Source organism: Branchiostoma lanceolatum, chromosome 2 (genome assembly GCF_035083965.1).
Source record: "Branchiostoma lanceolatum isolate klBraLanc5 chromosome 2, klBraLanc5.hap2, whole genome shotgun sequence".
NCBI classification, from domain to species: Eukaryota; Metazoa; Chordata; class Leptocardii; order Amphioxiformes; family Branchiostomatidae; genus Branchiostoma; species Branchiostoma lanceolatum.
In genome coordinates, this window is record NC_089723.1 from 21,568,193 (window position 1) to 21,584,446 (window position 16,254).

At 43.4% G+C, this 16,254-nt stretch overlaps 2 protein-coding genes across 2 annotated transcripts in view; one reads left to right on the plus strand and one right to left on the minus strand.

Moving 5' to 3' along the window:
- The window catches only part of LOC136426907 (suppressor of tumorigenicity 14 protein homolog), a 6,671-nt gene extending 2,933 nt beyond the window's left edge, over window positions 1–3,738 (minus strand). Inside the window, exons 1-3 of the mRNA XM_066415626.1 lie at window positions 3,462–3,738; window positions 1,075–1,188; window positions 316–417 (exon numbers count right to left, since the gene is read on the minus strand). Coding sequence (XP_066271723.1) covers window positions 316–417; window positions 1,075–1,188; window positions 3,462–3,738 — 493 coding nt within the window. The remainder of the gene's footprint in view (window positions 1–315; window positions 418–1,074; window positions 1,189–3,461) is intronic.
- Window positions 3,739–6,204: 2,466 nt separating this feature from the next.
- On the plus strand, window positions 6,205–13,380 carry LOC136427908 (membrane-spanning 4-domains subfamily A member 18-like). The gene is made up of 7 exons (XM_066417133.1): window positions 6,205–6,402; window positions 7,335–7,550; window positions 9,095–9,151; window positions 9,694–9,894; window positions 10,600–10,722; window positions 11,718–12,006; window positions 12,545–13,380. Exons 2-7 carry the CDS (start codon window positions 7,335–7,337, stop codon window positions 12,766–12,768), a joined length of 1,110 nt encoding a protein of 369 aa, XP_066273230.1. The 5' UTR covers window positions 6,205–6,402; the 3' UTR covers window positions 12,769–13,380.
- The last annotated feature ends 2,874 nt before the right edge of the window (window positions 13,381–16,254 follow it).

Consider the following 16,254-nt stretch of genomic DNA (forward strand, 5'->3'; position numbering starts at 1 on the left):
ATAAGATAAGAAAATGAAATGAAATAGAATAGAATAGATAAATCAAAGTAGGATGAAATAAACAAATTAATTAATCAATTGATTAATTGATCAAAACATGGAATGAAATAAAAACAAGATGAAATGAATTAATAAAAGAAATAAAAGAAATAAGATGCTTAAAGTAAAGATACATAGAATATATGAAATAAATAAACTGCTACATTTGTGCGTTTCTTAAAGTTGTGCTCTTGGCATGCAATTGGTTTTAGCATTTGTATGTTAATCCTCCTGCTCGTATTTGGTGAAAGACGTGTACATGTACAGTTGACTCACAGTTGATTTCGTCGGTGTTGTCCCCACAGTCGTTGTCACCGTCGCACACCCAGGATCTGGGCTTGCAGAGACCGTTCCCACAGTGGAAGCCGTCCAGGCATTCTTCCAAAAGTGTCAAAAAGTTGAGTTAACAACTTGATTTGTTTAATTTACTTCATACATTTTGGTTATCTAATACCATAATATCATAGTACCAGAGTTATCAAGCAATGATTGATATGTTCAAAAATTCGTATTTTCCGAGAACCATAGTAGAATGGAACTCGTTGTCATCGCGTACATCCTCACTAAATAGCTTTAAGGAACGGTCAGTCAGATGTGTTAATGGTAAAAAAAACATAAATCATCCTGTTCCTAACACACTACTGAGTACGTGGTCTAGTCTGCCCAGTTTTCCTACGACTCGCACAGCCGGCGTCATACAGCAGGAAAATAACTCGTCCTACGAGTCTGCAAGCTCTTATGGATAGGCCAAAGTCACAAAAGCACACGGTTGATTTTCAGGCGAAAAAGGCGGTAAAACAAAATTTGGATGAAGGTCGTTGACCAATAGTCGTTGACCATGTGACGCCGACTTTAAACTTTTCTCCTGAAAACAACGCCATCACATTTGACGGGCTCGGTGACCTTGTAACATCGGCTGCACAGTGATCGAGCAAACGTTGCTGCCGAAAATGTCTTTTTAGAGCTCACAGAGTCCTGGGGCGAGCTACATTGCCCTATGTGACGCCGGTTCATTTACCTACAGATATAACCTACCATAGTTGCAGTCCTCGTCTGTCCCGTCTCCGCACTCCGCCGTACCGTTACACCAGGCTTCCGCGGGGAGACAGGCCCCGTCACCGCAGGTGTACTCAGACGTGTGGCACCCCGCTACAGGACAAACCAAAGGACGATTTGCGTTTAGAGCTGGCTTTTTGCGTGGGAAAGGAAGGACATAACTTATTTAAACGCAAAGCTGTCATCCTCTAGTAGAGGTGGAGCACGATGCTGTTTGCAGTGAAGCCACAGTACAAGTAAAATACGGCTTCGCCACGGCTCGCGTTTTTCAGCCAAGCACACCGGGTCACCCCAAATCTTTTCGTGTTTTTTTTTTTTTCAATGTGAACATCCTACCCATACACGTAGGTGTGTAGGAAGGAAACGCCCAGTGACATTTGGGAGAGAGCAAAAACGCTACATGTGCACTCTTTAAAAGTTCCCAGACTCACGCTAACAGCCCCACACTGTTCCGATAGAATATGTAAGTTACGAATCGTTCTTCACAGGCTGGATAACGCCCCAGAGTCGAGACTTACTTGACCTTAGTAGCTAACGTAACAGTTCTTGCGCTACCATACCTCATAGAACCAGCAAAATATTGAGTTCACAGTTCCAGTTTGATCAGTGACAGGTCATTCTCCTTATAGCAGAGCCGAACCCGCGTACACCTCGTTCCGGCGAATGCAGGAAGTTTCTACGACGCGGATTCAGCTCTGCCATCACGTCAACACCGCACCATCAAAAGAGACTGTTATGTCCACCTACGCGTCTATAGCCATTGCCGAGTCGCTGTTTGGTTTCCGACTGAATGTGACGTCTTTTATTATTGCAGCAGTATGTGACAATAGCGATGCCGCGACGCGAAATCAAATTCCCGCGAACTTAAATGCATTCACAGTAATTAGACAGTGTACAGGTAGAGACCAATCTTGATTGAGTACAGCATGCTGTCTGCCAAAGCGTAATGCCTCCTCCGACCCACCCCGTGACCCGCCCGGGACCTCCCATATTATTCCTATCAACATAACTGTCAATGGAGACCGCCTTCTTTTGTTACTAAAACAGTTTTAAACATGTTGGCGGTATTGCGCCTTTACATCGACAGGTATCGGCTAATTTGTGCGACGTTTGCCGATTTTTAGAGCACCTTTTTAGTTAACTTGTCGAGGATTTTTAAAAAAAAATGGTGCAGTTATCCGGCATTTGTGACAATGTGCGGTGCAGATATGCGGAGTCACTAACAATGCAGTGAATGGGAACCGGTTTGGGATTTTGGGATTCGGTGCAATTGAATGGAGTGTGCGTTTATCCGAGGTGCAATTAAGCGGCTGTAGTTTCTTTCGCCGTGAAACAGTTATTTAGGTTTCTATCCTGCAAACTATGAAACAGAACGATGTCACTCTTGAAATGTCCATACCGTGCACGATCGATTACCGACAACTGGCAACCTTGGAGACGCGTACCAATCAGCACTAATCTTTAAGAAAAGAAGAAAAGCAGCCTTGTAGCAAGTTTGAGTGTTCTAAACTCAAAACGGAAGTTTTCATATATTAGTTGTTTCCTAGAACTTTGCAAAATTCGTACAGCCCTTTACACTAGATAGTTTTATCAAAGCTTATTGTCACATATGGAGGAGGTAGAGTGTATGGAGTTGATATAGAAAAAAAAAAAAACACATCGGTACCCACGATGTTACAACGTAGTGCATCAATTACATCGACAAATGACCCGAGGCTTACTTTGAAGAGACTCGTTATTTCATTTCATTAGAATTGCAACGGTGCAATACACGTGAGACACAGGCAGCTATTGCTGATGTCGTGACCCACACACATAATGTAGCCGTTTTTACACTTGGCTGGAGTGGGGAAAGTCGTGTAAAGTGCCTTTTTCCCAAAGCACTATTATCTATTCTGTTTCGGCTCTTTGACATGTCTCTGACGAGCCTGCTTCCTCATTAATATTGTGTCGGAATGATTTCACATTGAATACTTCTATGTTGCGTTTATCTGAAGTGAGCGTATTGTTAGTTTTAGTGTAACGTTACTTTGCTTGAATAACGACATTATTGTATCATTTTGCTGACCAACGTGGAATGATCCGTGACCATATATAAGCACGAGAGACACAGACAAAAACATACCAATATCATTACAATCCATCTACACGTTCTTCAGTTATGCTGACTTTAAGCATCCGGAGACACGCACATACACACACGCAAACACACTCAAAACAATATCCCCACGAAAAAGTCTTTTTTCATGGAGATAATTACTGTGCAGACATTCGGCCAATTTTCACGCCTTGTTTGCTGCATGCTCGGTAAACACAAGTTACTAAAAGTTATTTCGTGAACTGTTTTTACCTTCTGTCATCCCCACGCTTGCAGACGCCACCAGGCTGGCCGCTCCCACCAACATCACAACAGTCGCCACACAGAGCAGTCGCCACGTCCCATCCATGGCGTCCGTCAGTACAGGCGACAGCGGAAGAGCTTGCGATGTTTAGTCCGTCCAGGCAGGTAGAGCTTGCGAGCTTGGAGGTAGAGCCTGCAATGTTTAGTCCGTCCAGGTAGTACAACTCCAGGGCAGGGCCGGGACCTGTGTCCTGTTCCGTCCCCTGGGCTGGAATGTTCTCCCGATGTAAAAACCTGACCATACAAGAGTCCCCAGCCCATGCGCACTCAATGTGTCTGCTATACTAATGCTTGATGGAATGTAGAACTGTGTGTATTGGGTGACAGTCTACCATATCACTAAGCAAAGAAACATATCAAGATTTACACTTTAAGGAATGAAGACGATTATTGTGACCAACTCTTAACTTGCAGGAAATGCCAGAAATGTGCAGTGAAGGTTAACGTATGTACCCACAGGAAAAGAAGTGTTTAATTTGTTTTTCCAAAAACCAAAATTGAGGTTTCTGTGGTGAGACACCCGTGGGAAGGATGACACTGGAGTTAATCTTAGTGTTATCAATTACGTGTAGTGATCACAAAGTCCATCCCCCCAAAAAACATACCGGGTATGTTAGTCCGCTGTCCACGTGGTGTTATTTTAGTTACCATGCACGTCTGGTAATATTTGTCTATTGCGTCTTTTTGAGCAATCCGCGGAAAAAAGACCAATAGTTTCATGAGTATTCATGGACCCCAATTTATCTAAGCAGTAACAGGCGGCATTTTTATTAATGAAGTTGTGTGTTGTTTTTGTCGCACACATCATTAATGTGAAACTACATACTCCACTGTGGTGCCACTCTACGAAATCAACGTTATTCAGATCATCCTGTTTGCCGCGTGTTGATTAGATATGAATATCAATAGGTTGTTTGATTGCTGGATCGATAAGTCTATTGATTGAGTCGTATTGACGATTTACTATTTGCTACTCTGCTGCGCTAATTTATATACGCCGCATGATATTCAAGCAAATGTGAGATTTTGGTTAGTTTAAGATATTTTGTATCGTTTTGAACGTTTTTACATGGGTGTGCCATCGTCTGTTGACTACTCGCCTTGTGAAAAAAGAACAAGGGCAACAAAACAAAAATGAAAACGCTACAAAACATCTAAGTCCTCAACGACCTAGAAAAACGTACATCACATAAATGTTGTAACAAAATGATAACAATTTTGTATCCGAATGTAAATTTGGAAAAAATGATATTACATTTCGTGAGTTTTAACTGTGATAATAGGAGCACAGAATGTAGATACACCTAAATGTTTGAAATTCCGACATTACAGATTACACAATGGGATAGTACAATGTACATTCTTGAATTGGAAATAAAAACTCCTGGGAAGGGGGACGTGGAATTCGTTTATCATTACTTGTATACAGAACATCCAGCGGTACGCGAAGCTATTACAACAATTTAAAGTAGAAAACATCTTTAAGTAAACCATAAAAGTTAAACTATGTGCAAAATGTACCCAAAGCTATCTTTGGGATATTCCAAACTAATCCGCCCAAATCTGCGTCAGCGAAACTGGAACTGTACGCGAGTCACACCCACTTTAACCGGTACCCGTCAACACACTGAGCACGTATTACATGAAGAAGAATGTTCTATCTGATAAATATACTGGGATATCCCTATAGCTCGAGTGGTAGCAGCTTCACAGTTGAGCTGCTCGTTCTTATCAGTTGGTAACTGGGAGACCCAGGTTCGAATCCGGGGAAGAAAATCCTGGTCGGAGTTGTATTCGTCTTTCGGAAGGGACGTAGAATTGGGGTTCCGTGATCGAGGAGGGTCCTCGCTCGAGCACTACAACAGCCTCATTACTCAGATGAATAGGATATATCATGCTCACGTTTCTGTCTACCACAAGTTTTGTTTCAGCAATCAGCCAATCAATCAATCAATCAACTATTCAATAAATCAATAAATCAATTGAACCAACCAAAAAACAAACGAACACCTGGAATAGAGTTCCAATTCATCTCCGTCCTCCAGCAATCGTAATGATTAACAAACCGTGACCCAACACATACCCTTCCACCTGAAAGATGTGAATTAAAACCGGCCCATCATCCAGAAATCAGCGGCAAATTTACGGGTGGTGTACAAACTGTACATGTCAAATAATGCACATAATTTATATGTATACAAAGTTGGTGTAGAGTATATCTAGTATACCAGGAACCCCTATTTCAGTCCCAAATATCATATGCAATGTGTTGTCCCCTCAATTCATACGTGAATAAAAAAGACTCGTTTAAGATAATTCATACTGTTACAATATACAGCAAATCATTGGGAAAAATTATATTCTTGTCACGTAGACTTGACAGTGGTTCACTGTCCTAGGTTACTGCCCATGACGCCTACAATTTCTTGGAAAATAGACGGCCATAACCACGTGACGTCATGTTTGCCTTTCCGGTTATTGATGTTTTGACATCTGATACCTTTATATCGATACCAGCTGCAACCGCAACTACACGCGAAGCAATGGCCTAGATTTATCTTTGACAAGAATCGTCTCTAAAAAAAAAAAAAGGATTACGTATTGGTACTTGAGAAACTTTCAAATTCTTTTGAATAAAGAGATTGTTTTTCATTCGTTTTTTTTTCCAGCAAATGACAACCAATCTGTATATTCCACGTTTTGATGCGGTTGATTTATATTCCAGGGAAAGCTGCCAAGACAAGACAGGGTACGGAGAAAACAAAATAGTCAACCGATGATTCCCCGCGCTGTCATAGCTGGTTTAGGTCCTTAGGACTAAAATTCATCGTGACTTTGTCAACCACAGTGACACTGTGCAGTTCCACAGACTAGGAGCGTAGCTCAGATACATTAGAGTCCCAGAGGTAAGAATATTTTATTGGATACAAATGTTGAATACTTAACATTTAGCGCCAACATATAACATAACAACGGTATAATATGATAGGTTTTGATGTCTCTATTGTGTTATTTGTTGGATTAGTAGAATACGACGATCACATTGCGAGATGTGACGATGTGTTGTTTTTGCCGCAATATGACGGACCTCCCGTAGGTTGTGACTGTTTTGTTTCGGCTACTGACAGTACTGTGCAACGTTAGATCATTTGTGGGTTAGTTTGTAGGCTTAACACGTCCAAAGCTGCCCGGAGATGCCAACACACAGGAAATGTGTGTTTCCGTGGCTGTGGATGGAGAGAATAAAGATAAACCGACCCCTTTGCCTCAAATCGTGTTTTCCCTTGAGACTGACACATTATACATCAGGTTTTGTTGCATATTTAATGTGATGTCTCATGTAGGGGGTTTGGGGTATACCGCTAGTTGTTACGGGGTTTGAAATACACATCTGCAATCTATAATTTGACAATCTTTATTTATTAGCATGTGATATGATTCATATTTGATAATGGTGATGATTAGGATGATAATAATGGTGATGATTAGGATGATGATAATGGTGATGATTAGGATGATGATAATGGTGATGATGATGATGGTGAAGATAGTGATGTTAGAAAGGATGGTAACAATGATGATGTTGAGTTGCAATCCTTAGGACAGGACCACTGTTCATTGTACTTTTCAAGAATATCTAGAGCCAGGGAAATTTTCCAGGTACAATGAACCTAATCTATAATTTGACAACCTTTATTTATTACCATGTGATATGATTCACGTTTGCATAATTACTGACACAGTATATAGCATCTGTCTTCTTCAGTGAGGTAAACCGGTTTCTTTCTTTTTTTTAGTAATAATAATCGATTATGATTCCTTTCACTCTTCTGACCAGATGACTACAGAGACGATCACTTCGCCTGCCCCCGTGTTCCTGGATGGACCGACCCATCCAAACGGTCGCTACAAGAAGTACCCCCGTAAGGTGATCGTGGCCACGGGGCTGACGCAGATCGTAGTCGGACTGCTGTGCATCGTGCTGGGGATCTCCGGGATCGTTGTGCGAGCCCTCGGGTACTTCGTCGGCGTCCCTATCTGGACTGGAGCCGTGGTAGGCTTTTCTTTCTACCTTTGTTTTTGTTTCATTTGTTTGCACTTAGAATTGTAATAAAAACATAACAATGAAATATAAATAAGCCCTAAAGTGACATCTTTTGAGAGGAGATCATGGGGTCATAAGTCAGAGTTGGAAGGTCTTGGTTTGTATGTTATTCTGACCGGTGGATATACCGGCTATACAGATACAGATACCACAGAGTTAAGCTGGCTGCAAAGTATTAAGAAAACATCTTACTTACTCTATTGTAATTCAATCCATTGTAGTGGAGAGGCAGGGAAGATATCGTCGTGGAAGAAACTCGGAGATGTAGAGTCATGATAGCCCATGATGATGATGCTATGTTCGTTTGAAATCTTGCATGATTTTACTCCTTTACTTCTAGAAAGGTGGTTGTCCCTCGGCAGCGAAACTCCCTTGCCGGCATTAGAAAACCTTGGCCCCTGTAAGAAATTGGGTCACCCCCCCTCCCCAAATATATACGCCATTCTAGGAAGTCTGCGAACACGGTGGTCTGTCACTAGGGTATTCTTTCCCGTTGCTATGCACGTTTGACAAGGTATCGGCTTACACGAGGCAACATTTTGGCTAACGGCAAAACCTTTGTAAATAAACAATATATTGGGGACGGGAAAATCTTTCCAAAATAAAACGAAATTAGCGATTTTACAAACTTTGAATGTTGCAATTTTGTGCTGAATAACTGATTTTTCTATATTTTGCTCCCGAACACGTTCAAAATCAAGGCCATTTTTTAAAAATCCCAAAAACACAAACCTCGGGAAAACCGTTGCGGTCATTTTGAGCCATAATATAAATAAGGTAAGGTTGACGCTTTTTGAAGCTGATCCTTTACGATGTTTGAACGCATGTCATGCCCCACGGATAAGGAGAGGGGGTAATTGACACAGGCGTAAATAATCCTTCTAATATCCAAGGTCAGCAAAAACGACGCCAGCAGCCTCGTCACATATGTTAGGTATCCACAACAAAGTCCCCGTATAGATATACTCTCCAGGAAACAGGTAAAATTCGTGAAACAAGTAGTTTTTCTCCTGATGCGGGAAAGGGGCCCGACCGTGCTGGTTTAGAGCGAAAACATGCAATGGCCGCAGGTGACCCCAGATCGAACGCGCGTTCGGATCGATTTCGTCATTTCGAACATCATGGAACAGCGTTCGAATTCGGCTGGACATGGGAGTTTCTGAGCATGAATTTGACCACCGTGGAAGGAGGCTACTAAAGAATTGGGTTTTGTTATGGCGTACCTGATGCTGTTTTGTAAATTTGTATGTCAGTTCTAGATTGCACACAGCTTCTTGCTGGCTACATGTACCATCTAGAACTATCATACAGGTAGAAAACAGCTTTATGATTAGCCACAAACAGCCCAAGTTGTAAGCCTACTAAGGATGCTACTCCTCAGAGTATCACCATGTACCAAGGTGATAGGAGACTGGTTTTGAGAGCACACAATAGCTAAGTTATGGTGTGAAATGACAGACTAACATTGAATTCTTTTCTGTAATCTTTTGCAGTTTCTTGTGGCAGGAATTTTGGGGATCCGTGCTGGACAGCAGAAGACAGGATGTCTGGTAGGTGAAGGAACACATAAATATCTTTTTGCACTAATAGCTTCAGGGAACATTATATTGCATCTTATGCAAGATCTCCAGTGCATTCCTATCATTAGTTATCAGTATTATGTGTATGTGTGGCACTTTTACCTCACCCCAAGGGAACTTGTTTATGGCCTGACAGTCTGTATCCATCTGTGTGTGTGTGTGTGTGTGTGTGTCACACTGTGTGTGTGTGCACATGTGTGTGTGTGCGTGTACCTGTGTGTAGATATGTGTGTGTGTGTGTGTGTGTGTGTGTGTGTGTGTGTGTGTGTGTGTGTGTGTCTTTCTGTTGGTGTGTCTATGTGTGTGTGTATGTGTATGTGTTTGGGTTATAAACCATGAAGTGTTGCCATACATCCTCAGTTCTGTTTACATGTTTGACTGGAAAGGTTGCAATTGAATTACAGTAAAAGTATGAAGATGAAATCTGCCATCTCTGATCGTGATTATCTCGTCGAACGAAGTTTACCTTCCAAAAGCATCATTTAAGGTTCCTTTGTACTTACATATTTCAGATCGTTGGGCACATGGTGATGTCCATCATCGCTGCGGTTTTCACTGTTATCGTGCTGGGCAGCGCCGCGTCCGGCCTCGCCAACGAGCACTACCACTCCAACATCCACGACTACATGACCGGCTGCTACGAGCAGTATGACAGCGCGTGCAAGTGTTACCGCATCCCGCCCGAGAAACAGCTAGAATGTGACAGACTAGTGGTAGGTTTCACCTACTGTACTCTCCAAGCAGAGGTCTGGCTCCGGCTGGTGTTTGATGTGATTTTAGGCTTTTTGTCAGGCTTCCTTTTTTGTCCCATTTTCCGCGAACTCCATGCCAAACTTTGGCTTGGTAACAAAAAAAAGTAGAAAGTCTGACAAGAATGCCTAAAATCATGTCAAAAACCAGCCAGGGCCAAACTTCTGCTCTGAGAGTACATGTACTGTAACTGTAAATTTGTACATGTTCATTACAATTTAGATTTTGCAGCAGGGTAAAAACCTAAAGTTTGCTGTGGCTTCAAGTTCTTTATTGAAGCAACCATAGCAGTGATATGTAGAACAGAGCATAATACTGCTTGCAATGGGATGGGTTTGTGGTAAGCCATCACTGTGAAAAATAGAAACATGAAACTACCACAAAACCCGACAGGCTTAAGTATAGCAAGACATATTACACGATCTAATCAAATTTCTCATCGCAAATTATTTTAATTTTTTCCCCATCAAGCATATAGAACAGGTAAATATGCTGGTTGGATGTAACTTGAGGCTGTAAATTGAAATGTCAGCAAGGAAAAAAAAAGCCCAAGACTTGTTCTGTTTTATTTTTCATATCTTGTACGAAAATCATGTACATATATTACAAGTGTTGAAATGTTTTCATTGCTTATATAGAAAAGACGTATTTGTGTCCTTAAATTACAGAAGGGGAGATTGTCCATTCACGGTATCCTGGTGATCCTGGCTATCCTGGAGGCGATCATCGCGATTCTGGCAGCGTCCTTGTCTTGTCGAGCCGTCTGTACGTGCTGCACTAACCAGCCACAGGTGAGTTTATATATTGACTTTGGTTAGTGAGTTTGGTTATAGATGATAGTAGACAGATGTCTCTCTCACATGGCACATTGCACTAGTCTGGCATCCATCCTGTTCTAAGTTCAGTTCTTTCTTCTGATAGCTTCCCTGCTGAATGATTTGGCACCTGTCCCTAGTTAAACATTTGGTTGATTAAATTCAGGCCAATCAGAGTTCTTGTGTATTCTTAGGTCAATATTTGAAGAACAATCGTTCCTCTATTAATGGGTGCCTGTTTGAAGCAAACATATTATCATGTGGATTTCACTACGTTTTGTTTGTTTGATTTATCTATCCTCTTTTGGTGTTTTTTACCCCAACTGGGATAAAAAAAGGAAAAATGTCCTGTTTCCCTTTGTCCCTTTATTACATGATGTTATGTAATAAAGCTGAAATTTTTAAAAAGGAGGAGCATTACTGGAGCTAGAATGGAATGAAGAATACAAGGCTAAGTTCATTTGATGGCAGTTGGACATTACGTTGAATGTGTGCTGTGGAATGTTCAAGACCATATGAGATTTCGCAGCAATCCTGTAAAAAAAATTATTTCAACTTAATCTTTTTGACTGCTTGGAGTCCCCATGTTAGAGACTGTTGGGTATAATCATTGCAACAGAAAGATGAGAAATATGATAGATAATCTTTGATACTTTGCTGCTATGCATGACACACATTGCATCAAGTATCAGAGGGTAGTCACCTATCGGCAGCATATGCATATTGTAGTATGGGGTGTACTACATGCAAGTGACCCCCTCTATCTGCATAAGTACCACCTGGCCAATGTGACCGTTTTTGGTGGCCCCTTAGATAATTTTCACCATCGACATAAACATTACAAATCCGATCTTAAGTGACCACCTGTCCTCATAGACAAGATTTCATTGATCTCCTGAGTGGTCTCCTGAGTTGTTTTGACTGTTTAGGTGATCTTTGAAAAGATAAGAAAATATGTCCTTCTGTTTCAGCCCACAGTTGTGTACCAGGTCGCACCTAACGGTCACCAGGTCCCAGGACAGGTGCACTTCCTCCCTGCCGGCCAACCCATCACCATGGTGACCATCTCCCCCAGCCAATCAGTGGCTGCCACGGCTCCCTCCCAGCCAATGGTGGTGCCGACTGCTCCAGCCAACCAGAGTGGGGTGGTGGGTGCGTCAGCTCCTGCTGTGGTGGGCTTGTCGACAGGACAGCAGCCCAGTGTGGTGGTGTATCCTGTGGCGTCTGGGCAGGGCTACATCCAGCCCATGGCTGCCTCAGGTAACGGTCCACAACTCTTATGTTTGTCAGCAAGACTTGTAGATGACAGAACTTAAACCATTTACAAGGATATATGGCAAACCTTTGTGTCACCAGGCTGCTGAAATATGTACGACATATTCATAACTGCCTTGCATATGCCTTCAATTTTCTGTCATACATTACATTTATATTGTTAACCATAAGTGTGACTGGCCTACTGAAAAGCTTCTGGTAACAAATGCCAGTCTGAGGTAACTTAAAACCAAAAGAATATGAGATGTATGTACATCAGCTTGGAGATTTCACTACTTCCATAATTCATATCTTGTTCTCAATTGGCAATACTGTATCCATATGTATTAATTCTGTATTGCTGTTGTGAATTCTCGTAGTATTGTTTTCTGAATAAAAATCAAGATAACTTTCTAGGTCTTAAGGGCTCTCTACATTTATGTCTTGCCATTTTGTAGGTTACAGGTAAGTGCAGTGAAAATTGAATGATGATAATGAATGCCACTGAAGATTAAGTAATAAATAATGGTACCCTTATCCACAGCCCCCACCCCTGTGCCTGCCACCAACGTGCCCCCACAACCCACCAGTAAGACAGCTTCTGCCCCACCATCCAAATCTGCCAAGAAAAAGGTGAAGGAGACAGAGCCAGAAGACCAAGGCTCCCCGTCTCCTGAGCGCTCTCCTCCGCCGAGCTACTCGGAACAGCCCACAGATTTCACCAACGCTGGTTACCACGAGGATGATGATGCACCGCTCATCTCCTGAATCTGGAGATGAGAATGGATCTGTTAAACACTTCTCTGTTGTTGATCTTGTTACTCTCTGTGGTCTTTCTGAGACCTTAGCCGTATGATAGCTGTATGGCATATGTTATGATATGATACAATAACATCAGTTGGCGACCAACCATCGTTGTTTGAAAATCACCTTGTTGACAACAATCTGAAGCAATCGGAAAGGAAATCTTGTAAATTCACATATAACTGTGACTGTGAAAAAAATTGTGCTACTAAAAACTCATATATAAGATATGATACATTGGAATTGCCTTCAGATTATGCTGTGGAAACATTTTGTTGGTATGATTTTTTTTTGCCAACGACCAAGGAATTTTTGCCATGGCAATATAAAGACACCTTGAGTATAGGAAGAAAGTGGTCTTGGTGTGCTGGTGTTTCCAGTACAGTTAGGTTTTTCTAATATCGGAGAGGAGTAAAGTATGTTGCTTGAATTTGTATCATCTGAACTTACATGTAAATGACTGTAATTGTAAATCTCATGAATTTGATTCTAGTGCTTAAATGTAAAAAACAGTGAAGCAACTTAAAGACTTTGTTCTGATGTGGAAATGTTTTTTATATACCACTTTTGTACATACGTGAAACAGTTTGGTTTTTATTTTTGCATCTGGCTATTCTTGTGATGAACATGCATTACATTTATATTTATATTCAAGAATGTGGAAAGGAATATTTAGTAATTGATGGCCACTGTATTCTACATGCATGATTTTTATCTTCATAGTGTAAGTTACCACTTACAGGCCGACCCAAGGAGGAGACGGGACGAGGATTCAACGGAACGCTGTGTATATTTGTAACGCATCTGGTCCTCTACATGTGCTATTTTACCTCTGACCCCCGGGTCATACCATTCGGACCCGGGGTATATTTATGGACTCTACATGCTTCCCCCCCTACGAGGAATGAACTTCTCCTGAAGTTATAGCGAACTACATACTAAATACTTTGAATAATATTTAAACAAACGGGCTAATGCTTCGTGGGGACGGTACATTAGAATAACAACTGTATAACTGTCTGTTACCGTATATAAATGTGTGTTGCTACTGTATACAACTGTATATTACTGTATATAACTATATAAAGATAAAGGCACTGACGAATAACTAATTGTCTGCATTGTCGATCCAAGTACAAATTGTGCACTGACGAATAACTAATTGTCCGCATAGTCAGTCCAAGGACAAATTGTGCACTGACGAATAACTTATTGTCCGCATAGTCAGTCCAAGAATCGGGAAGGCAGTCGTATTTGACGACCTCTCCGAGTGGTCACTGACGTCAGCGTCGAAGTGGCCCCCTGGGACTGCGGTTCGGGCTGCGTGGTCGCTGGTGCCTGCATCGGAGTGGCGCCCTGGGACTGCGGCTCGGACCTCGTAGTCGCTGGTGCCTGCATCGGAGTGGCGCCCTGGGACTGCAGCTCGGGGGGGGGGTGGGCGCGCCGACCCGCTGGTGCAACATTTGCGTTGGAATGACATTTCTTTAGTCTATTGAAGTGCACTACTTGGTGTTTACCGTTGTCGTCTCGTAACTTGTATGTAACCCCTGGCTCGAGTCGTTTTACAACCGTGTATGGGCCCTTCCACCTGGGTTTTAGTTTTTGTCGCAAGGTGGTGGGGTCATGAAGCCAGACCCTGTCTCCCTCCTGATAGGCTCTGTGCGATACCTTGGCGTCATATGCCAACTTTTGTTTCTGGCCCGCCAATCGAGTGTTCTGTCGCACCTCCTTAAAGGCCGTCCGGAGACTGGTCGTTAACTTCCGAGCATAGGACATTGTTGAGGGGGTAGTTGGCGATGCTTGTGGGGTCGGACCGAGTATCACGTCTGCTGGCAGGTTTGCTTCCCTCCCGTGGGTAAGGAAAAAGGGTGTGTAACCTGTTGAGGCATGCACCGCAGTGTTGTAAGCGAGTAAGACGTGCGGGAGGTGGTCATCCCAGTCATCAACGGTGGTAGAGACGTATTTGGACAACATGTCTTTCAATGTTCTGTTGAAACGTTCCACAAGACCGTCTCCTTGTGGATGGTAAGGGGTAGTCCGGCTCTTGTCTATGCCAAGAGCGTCGTATAGCGCTCGCATGGTGGCTGCTTCGAATTGGCGTCCCTGGTCCGAATGGAGACTCCTCGGAACGCCATGCTCACGGATGTATTCTTTGAAAATGGTGTGGGCCACTGTTGAGGCATCCTGGCGCATGAGAGGGTATGCATTAACGAATTTCGTGTAGAAGTCTTGCAGGACAAGGCAATAACGATTTCCACTTTTCGAGGTGGGCAGCTCCGTGAGGTCCATTGCTACCTTGTCGAAGGGACGAAGGGCCTGAATTGGTTTTAGGGGTGCCCGTGCTGCTGGCGTTGGTGTTGTCCTTTTGGCGCATTGAACACACGCCCTACACCACTTTTTTACCTCCTGAGTCATCCCAGGCCAATAGAAGCGTATGTATACCCGTTGAAGGGTCTTGGCTGGTCCCAGGTGGCCAGAGAGAGGTCTGTTGTGTAGCTCTCTTAGGATGGCAGGCACTAATGCCTTGGGTGCAATCCGCTGGTGTAGTAGACGAGACGCGGGCCTCCATCGGCGGTATAGTATACCGCCCTTGACAGTCAAGTTAGGATACTGGTGCCACAGGGACTTTAAGTAGCGTCCTCTGTGCTGAATGGCATTGAAAGAAGGTCGGCCCCGTCGACCGAGTTTCCACTGGAGGACTTCCGCTATGTCAGGGTCTGCTTCTTGTGCTTGACGCAGATTATCAGACGACAGGGATGATCCCACTGAAGTGTCATCTGACGAGTTGGTTGACGTTGCTGGTTGCTGGTCAACCGCTGCGATTGTGGTTGTCGGTGCCTTAGTTGTGGAAATGTTTCCTGCTGCGGCCGCAAGCGATGTGGGTGGCTCACTTGCAGGCAGGCTGGGATGCTGCTCTGGCTCCATGCGTTGCCGTGCTAGTACCTTTGGATCCGTTTGGTCAGGGTCCTTGTCGGCAAGGGGAATGGTCGCCTGAGAGCTGGTGTCTCTCTCTATTGGAGGGCGGCGAGACATGGCATCCGCATTGCAGTGAGACTTTCCGGGGCGGTAGACGATGCTAAACTGATAGGTGGAAAGCTCAACGGCCCATCTTGTACGTCGGCCAGTGGGGTCGTTGGCAATAAGCTTAGGGCTCAGGCCACCGACGAGTGGTTTGTGATCGGTGACAACAGTAAACGTATGTCCAGCCAAGTAGGAGCTGTAATGGCGAACACTCCAGACGATGGCCCATAGCTCTCTGTCATATGTAGACCAGTTACGCTCCTGTTTGGTGAGAGTTTTGCTGGCGTAGGAGATCACTCGTTCCCCTGCTGGATCTGGATGAGTCAAGACAGCCCCCACAGCCGCGTTTGAGGCATCTGTGTATAATGTGAGAGGGCGATGGAAGTCCGGGTATGCTAACACTGGCGGGGTAACGAGGGCTTCTCGCAA

What these genes read in the sequence shown, in the direction of transcription:
- LOC136427908 (XM_066417133.1), top strand. Translation starts at nt 7,335, where the DNA reads ATGACTACAGAGACGATCACTTCGCCTGCCCCCGTGTTCCTGGATGGA. An exon ending in GCTGCACTAACCAGCCACAG is followed by an intron (nt 10,723 to 11,717) that starts GTGAGTTTATAT and finishes CTTCTGTTTCAG; the next exon opens with CCCACAGTTGTGTACCAGGT. An exon ending in CCAGCCCATGGCTGCCTCAG is followed by an intron (nt 12,007 to 12,544) that starts GTAACGGTCCAC and finishes CCTTATCCACAG; the next exon opens with CCCCCACCCCTGTGCCTGCC.